The sequence below is a fragment of the Octopus bimaculoides genome, chromosome 8 (genome assembly GCF_001194135.2).
Source record: "Octopus bimaculoides isolate UCB-OBI-ISO-001 chromosome 8, ASM119413v2, whole genome shotgun sequence".
Classification (NCBI taxonomy): Eukaryota; Metazoa; Mollusca; class Cephalopoda; order Octopoda; family Octopodidae; genus Octopus; species Octopus bimaculoides.
In genome coordinates, this window is record NC_068988.1 from 922,084 (window position 1) to 930,180 (window position 8,097).

The window sequence follows — 8,097 nt, forward strand, 5'->3', positions numbered from 1 at the left end:
GTAGAACCCTTCATGCACACTACACCACTGCCTGTAGAACCCTTCATGCACACTACACCACTGCCTGTAGAACCCTTCATGCACACTACACCACTGCCTGTAGAACCCTTCGTGCACACTACACCACTGACAGGGACATGTTTAAAGGACCAAAAAGCGAAGACCATCTATTCAAAACTAAATGCTATTTTGACCAAGAATGAGTAGAGACACACAGGGAAAGATATTTCATTGTTCATGGCCACTCTGTTTTTACCCAAGGTACATTTCTTTTTTTTTTCCTTTCTGTTACATCCAGGACCATATAATTCAGAATCTAAGGTGGTGTAATGTGTGAATTAAAACAAATTTCCCCCTTATTTCTAGATAGTCAAATGATCGTATGGATACTTCTTAATGTGGTCATTCAACTTGCTAGAAATAAAAACATCCTTACCATCTTAGATATTATTCTTCATGGTCCTGGATGCCCTCTGCCTGGGAGGAATGGCCACAATTGGAATAGCTTTGATTATGTGTCTGCTCAATGTCTTCATTTTCAGATACTTAAAATGGTTTTTAAAAGCTATAAAGAAGACACTTGCTCAAAGTGCCACTCCAGCCTTCTTCAGGTGTCTTGGGGAAATTTCAAACCTGGGTTCTCATTCCTATGGTATTTTTCGATATTATTATTATTATTGTTATTATTATTGTTCAGGTCACTGCTTGGAATTGAGCTCGGAATCTTGGGGTTAGTATCCCATGCTCTTAACCACTACACCATATGCCTGTGGGCAATTATGGAGTGAATTTTAGGGCTTATAAATCTAATATTTTCCTATCCTTCCTTAATGCCGGTTCCCATATGCTGTTCATATCTGCACTCGGTCTGCTTAGCAGATTATTGTGTCCTAGCATATGTGCTGCTCCTTTTAGTTTTCTTATTTTCCAGTGGTGTTCTCTGTCTATTATTTTAACTTCATCCCACAGGAGGAAGTTGTCACCATTTTTCCATACATGATCAGCTATACCCAATTTATCAATATCTCCTTGTGTTACAGCTTTGCAATGTTCGTCTATCCTTATTTTGAGGGGGCGGCATATTTCGCCTTTGTATAACCTACCACAACTGCATGGGATGGAGTACATGCAGTTCTTAGTCATATTCTCTTCTATTGGTGGTTTTACTCGAAGGAGATATTTGCAAAATGTTGTATTACTCTTGAATACTGTCCGTTCCTGATTATCACAAACCCCATCACAATCAAAGAATTCTAAAGACACTTTCTATTTATTCTTCACTGGTTTTCAGTCTATTTGGGTTTCTAAGTCCATCACAAAGAATGTCATAGGAACTTTTCCTGAATATTTACATTTATGGAAGAATAATTATCTGTAAAACAAATCTCTACTGAAATTTTTATATGAGTCTACACATTTATGTATGGCCATAAGCTAAATATATAATTTCTGCCAAGTTATTTTCAACATGGTAGAGTCAACCCAACATATGTACATGTACACATATATGCATACATACACACACAAACATATTTATACATATATACAGGGTGCGGTAAATATATTGTCGTCTACATTATGTGAAAATGAAAATAACACTAACATCTCATTTTAATAGATATATTTTCCAAAATTACATAAAAATATCTTGAAATTCTAAAGAGTAAATTTATCCAATAAAATCGCCATTGGCTTCAACCATTGGCCTCCAGACGACTTCGGAATCTCCTGCAACTCTTCTGGACGGTCTCCTTGTTTAAGTTGGTGAATGCTGCCATAATCCTTGCCTGCAGTTCATCTTTGGTGCTACAAGGAGTTTTATTGGTCTCTAACTCAACTGTGCCCCACACATAATAATCAAGGGGGTTACAGTCTGGGAAGTTAGGTATCAGGGGTGATGTGGTCACAGAAATTGTCTGACAGCCATGACTGGGTTCTCCTGCTTGTGTGGCATGGTACAGAGTCCTGTTGCCAGACATAGGGTCTTCCAGCAGCCATCCTCTTGACCCAGGGCAGCACTACCTCCACCAGGCACTTGATGTAGGCCACTGTGTTGAGTCTGAAGCTGTGTGGGGAAGATGAATGGAGGCATAACATCACCTTCACTAGTGATCACTCCAAACACCATGACGCTGACCGGGTGTTTGGTTTTTATCAACCTTTGCTACATGTTTTGAGGACATGTCAAGCCAACGGTTGTTCTGTGTTCACCATCTCTTCATATTGGAGCTTCTGGCATGAATGCCAAGCAGTACAGTATGTCGTTTCCAAATGTTTGGCAGAGTGAATTGTGTGATGGTCCTTTTTTTCTCACAGACAATGCCCAACTGACTCTATGATAGCGTGTAGTCGACAAAATCAAAAACAAACAATGTACATGCACGAAATTAAAAATATAAAATGGCGACAATTTACCCATCGCACCCTGTATATATGTTTGTGTATGTATATGTATATATATGTATGTGTATACATTCATATGTACCTTTGTATATTCATTTATATATGCGTGTGACAGCATCACTTATGCAAGTAACATAGATTACAAAAGAGCTGTCAGCTAATGGAATAAACATCTATTGTCTTATTTCACTTCTCTTATCTGATCAATTTTTATACATGCATATATATATATATCTGTCAGTCTGTCTGGCAATTTATACACACACACACACACACACACATACATACATATGTATATATATATATATATATATATATATCATCGTCATCATCATCATTTAACGTCAATCCAACCCATGCCAGTATGAACAACAGACAAACGCATGTTGATCACTGCCAGCACCATCCGAATGTGGCTGATGCCAGTTCCGCCTGACTGGCTCCCATACCAATGACACTGTAAAAATAAAAAGCACCCACTACACTCTCGGAGTGGTTGGCATCAGGAAGGGCATCCAGCTGTGGAATCATTACCAGATCAGATTGGAGCCTGGTGCGGCCTCCTGGCTTGCTAGACCCCAATCAAACCGTCCAACCCATGCCAGCATGGAATACAGACATTAAACGATGATGATGATGATGATGTGTTTGTGTGTGTATAGATTGCCAGAAGACTGACACATAGATAGATAGATGTGTGTATGCGTGTGTGTGTGTGTGTGCGTGCATGTGTAAAGACCTATGTGCATAGTTTGAACTGTTTGTCGATTTGATCAAATATCAAATAACCCAACCGTTCCCTTCCCCCACCCCATCCCATTGCCAATGCATCACTTCTTTCCTCGGAATCAAAATATAACAGACGTTATCCACAAATGTCAAGAAATATAGTTTCAGCAAAGCAGAAAACCATTCAACATTAAATTTGAAACTGAAATACTCAAGCACTTCACTACATACGCCCATGCAGATATGTGTGTGTGTGTGTGTGTGTGTGTGTGTGTGTGTGTGTGTGTGTGTGTGTGTGAGAGAGAGAGAGAGATCATCATTTAACATCCATTGTCAATGCTGGCATGATATACATACATGTGTTTGTGTGTGTGTTTAAGAGTCGTTATTTGCAGTTATAATGAAATACCTTGATGTTTGATGAATGAAACAGACAAACAGCTAAAAGTCTGTGTCGGTAAATATCTCCACCTCTTCTTAGTTTTATGAAACAATCCAAGAGACAGCAATACGTGAATGAATCATAAACGAATAAATAAAGCTAATAAAGAATTGTTGTAAATAAAACTTGACCTACATTTCTGTATATACTCCGAGAGATACAGCTCAGTAAATTACAGCACTTTGAGAAATCATACCAGTTCCTGCATTGGTCAGAGATAATAAGCAATCATTTGCTGATTAATTACATCAAATGTGATCAAACATGAATATATTTGCTAAGATAAGCAATCACCTGAGACCAAATGGAACCATATCTCTCATTAGTTGTATTGTACTCAGCTTTTCAGGTTAAATGACGTTTAATTCAAAACAGATCAATCTGATGTTTTTATCTCTTGGAGAAGTTCAAAAGTTATTCTTCCCATATTTGGTTATTTCTCATATTTTCATTAAGAGTTTGCAGTCTTTGTTAATCAGTATTAATTATATCATTCTACTTAATAATGAATGAGATTACTCACCTACATTTTTTCAGAAACTTTTTTTTTCTTTTTCTTTTATATTTATGAATGACATGTAGTTAAGGTGTGGGAATACAAACTAAGTGAAAGTGTGGCTTACTGGTTAGGGTATTTCGCTCATGATTGTTAGGTCATGAGTTCAATTCCTGGCAGCACATTAAGTCCTTAAGAAAGATCCTTTATTTCACATTGCTCCAGTACATTCAACTGACAAAAAATGAGTTGTACCTGCAATTCCAAAAAAGACCAGTCTTGTCGCATTCTCTGTCACCCTGAATCTCCCTGGGAACTATATTAAAGAGCACGCATGTCTGTGGAGTGCTCAGCCACTTGCACATTAATTTCATGAGTAGGCTGTTCTGTTTATCAGATTAACTGGAGAACTTGTCATTGTAACCCATGGAGTGCCAGTTATCCAAACAGAGGTTACTCATGAGTACCAAACTAGATGATATGCCATGATTATTTTCGTAAACCAATTCGTATTCTTCCAGAGCCAGCAACATGGACAGGAGGCCGAAGGTGGCATTTCAGACTAAAAAACTATCTATGCTATAAACGAAGATGAAAACAAAAATTTGCGCTCAAAACTTTTGCAATTCTATTTTCTACATAATGGTGTTAACAAAAGCGATTGAAGAGTAGATGTTTGTAAACCATTCAAGAACACACATACACACACACACACACACACACACACACACACAACATTTAAATCTATTTTCAATCTCAATATTTTTGTCGCTTTGAAACTGAGACTTGTTCACTGACAAAAGAGATGCAGCAAGAGTTTTTGTCAGGGTTAGGGTTAGGGTTAGGGTTAGGGTTAGGGTTAGGGTTAGGGTTTTGTCATTGTTTCAAAGAAGGAAAATATTTAGACACAAACGAAATTTAAATTTTGCAGTGAAAGTAACAGCTTCTGTTGTTCTGGAATTGCTTACAAACATCTTACACACTGCAAATTCTCTTAAATATTCAACCTTACCCTGACCCCTATTTACAAAACTTTCCACTCTTTTTCATTTTTTTTTAATTTGATTCTTTATACAGACAATTCTTGCTATTAAAATAAATTCTCTTTAACATTCGTTTAAATTGTTACGTTATAGAAATAATTATAACAGCTACAGAGTCGAAACATTTCCTCAATGACATCCGGAAGTACAACTGTGCATTCCAAATGACAGCTTCCAGCGCTAATGTTCTTCAAGAAGGCGGGTTTATGCCTACTTTCAAAGTGCAGAGACAGATTTACCATAAGATAAGTTCGTTTGAACCTGCTGAAAATCAAGATCCTCAATTCCTTCAACTGTACTTTGTAGGCAATTTACATGAACAAGCCACCCGACGAAACTCCATTTCCACTGGCACTAAATTTCAATTGATAATGCAACTACAAGACCTTCTGCACCAGAAAAACAGCTACGTACGCAGCTTCAAGTGCGCCTTGGAAACAGAAGCTCTATCAAATTTTAATGTTGTCGTTGATGTCCAGAAAAGACCATCTAGGGAACATGCAGGCCGTTACAATGCACCCACATGCAATGAAATAGCTGTACTCCTTCACGGTGAACAGCACAATCCCAGAGACATTGTCCTTAGGCGACGTAACACCACCCTCCAACGAATTAGTGAAACGCATCGATCTTACGACACACTTCAGTATCCACTTCTGATTGTTAACAGTGAGGACGGCTACCACATCGGTATACCACAACAAGATCCACAAAATCGTAATGAACATCTCAACAAGCCAATATCCTGCATGGACTTATACTCGTATCGATTTATGACCCGAAACAACTGCTGTAATCATCTCCACCAGTCTCGAGAGTTGTTTCATCGATTTTCAGTCGATATGTACGCAAAAATGGAATCAGAGAGATTGTGTTTCATCAGGCCGCATAAAAAAAACAATTGCGCTCTGACAGCTACATCCATCTCCGAGATGCCATCAACAATGAAGCTGACCCAACAAGCATAGGAAGACTTTGCATCTTGCCCTCCACATTCATTGTAAGTCCCCGATATATGCATGAAAGAACACAGGATGCAATGACCTTTGTCCGCCATTACGGCAAGCCGGACCTATTCATAACTTTCACATGCAATCCCAAGTGGAAGGAGATTCAGGCGGAACTCTTCTTCGGTCAAAAGCCTAAAGGCAGGCATGACCTCCTCGCCCGAGTTTTCCATCTGAAGTTAATCACTCTCATGGAGCTCATAAAAAAGGGCAAGCCTTCGAACCCATACAATGTGACATGTACACAATCGAATGGCAAGAAAGGGACCTTCCACATGCTCATATCCTGCTTTGGCTGTCAACGAAGATCAAATCCATTGACATCGACAAGATAATCTCTGCAGAACTTCCTGATCCAGCTTTGCACAAAGTACTATACGAAATAGTTAAGGCAAACATGGTTCATGGTCCATGTGGGCGTGGATTGAACATAAACTCACCATGCTTGAAAGACAGCGTATGTTCGAAAAGGTTTCCAAGGAGGTTCCTATAAGAAACTCAGAAAGTGCTGATGGGTATCCATCATACAGACGAGAAAATCAGAAGACGGCGGTTTCACAGCAACTATCGGACAGCTCGAAGTTGATAATAGATGGATTGTTCCCTACTGCCCGATCCTGTAAAAGACTTTCAATGACCACATCAACGTTGAGTTTTGCAACTCTGTTAAGTCCATAAAGTACGTTTGTAAGTATATGAACAAGGGTTCTGACGCTGCAATGCTTGGACTTCAACAACAATACTGCCAGGATGAGGTGATGCAATATTAGGTGGGACGGTACATAAGTAGCAACGAGGCTTTCTGGCGCATCTTCGGCTTTCCACTTCACCACCCCACCGTTCAGCAGCTTGCAGTGCACCTGGAAAACGGTCAAAGTGTGTACTTCACCGATGCTAATGCTTCTCTGTTGGCAGAGGAACCAAGAGATAGCTCGCTCACAGCATTCTTCAAGCTTTGTCAAGTTGATTCATTCACTCAAACCTTGCTGTATCTACAGATTCCATCGTACTACACTTGGAATGGAAAAAACGGACCCCAAGGAAAGCAGGTCAAAATGTTCATGGATAGCCTGGCATTAAGTTTGACACTTGCCTTGAGCAAGTATGCACAGTGCATCCCACTCAACAAGAGTGCTTCTACCTCCGCCTACTACTGCATGAGCTCAGAGGGCCAATGTCTTTCCAGGCCCTAAAAACCGTTCATGGACATGTCTGCACTACATATAGAGAAGCCTGCTATCGACAAGGACTGTTAGAAGATGGTGCACAATGGGATGCAACTTTGGAAGAGGCTGCTTTATCACAATCACCTAAAAGTCTCAGGGCACTGTTTGCAGTTTTACTACAGACATGCGAACTGTGTGATCCTGCAACTCTATGGCTCAAGTACAGGGACAACCTGGCTGAAGACTTTAAGCAGCAAGCTCAACGGCTCTATCCTGACATGGAGGGTATCAGCAATGAAGTCTGCAACAAAACTCTCATTCACATTGAAGACAGAATCGCCACACTGGGTGGAAAGGAATTGTCCACGTATGGCCTGCCACAGACATTCAGGTCAGGGTCAAATAACCTTCCTACTGCTGTCATTCATGAAACGTGTTGTATTTCCCTCAGGAGACTCGCAGAGATAAGACAACGAGTTGTACAATTTAATTATTACATTTATTATTCAATTACATACAAAGAACGCACTCACACAATGTTCGTTATGAATAAACAAGAATCATGTCCGCCATATATATCAATGACATTTTACTACGACAGTCACACAAGACAACAACAATGAAACAATGAACTCAGACGAACCACAGTGACACACGGAACGTCAGACGAATAATATATCCAACAGTCCATATAACACATCCCCACTGAAATTGATGCTACACAAGAAGTATCAACAGCAAAGTCTCTCTTGGGTTTTACGGGTTCTCTTGGACCGTCTTGGGTTGTCTGGTCCATACTCTGGAGCGGGTA

At 39.7% G+C, this 8,097-nt stretch overlaps 2 protein-coding genes across 2 annotated transcripts in view; one reads left to right on the plus strand and one right to left on the minus strand.

Annotated features, from left to right (window-relative positions):
- LOC106872567 (uncharacterized) overlaps positions 1–3,562 on the minus strand; it is a 60,003-nt gene extending 56,441 nt beyond the window's left edge. Inside the window, exon 1 of the mRNA XM_014919609.2 lies at positions 3,542–3,562. The gene's annotated coding sequence lies outside the window, so the exon portion shown is untranslated. The remainder of the gene's footprint in view (positions 1–3,541) is intronic.
- Positions 3,563–7,294: 3,732 nt separating this feature from the next.
- LOC106872522 (uncharacterized) overlaps positions 7,295–8,097 on the plus strand; it is a 3,428-nt gene continuing 2,625 nt past the window's right edge. The window contains exon 1 of the mRNA XM_014919545.1: positions 7,295–7,677. Coding sequence (XP_014775031.1) covers positions 7,295–7,677 — 383 coding nt within the window. The remainder of the gene's footprint in view (positions 7,678–8,097) is intronic.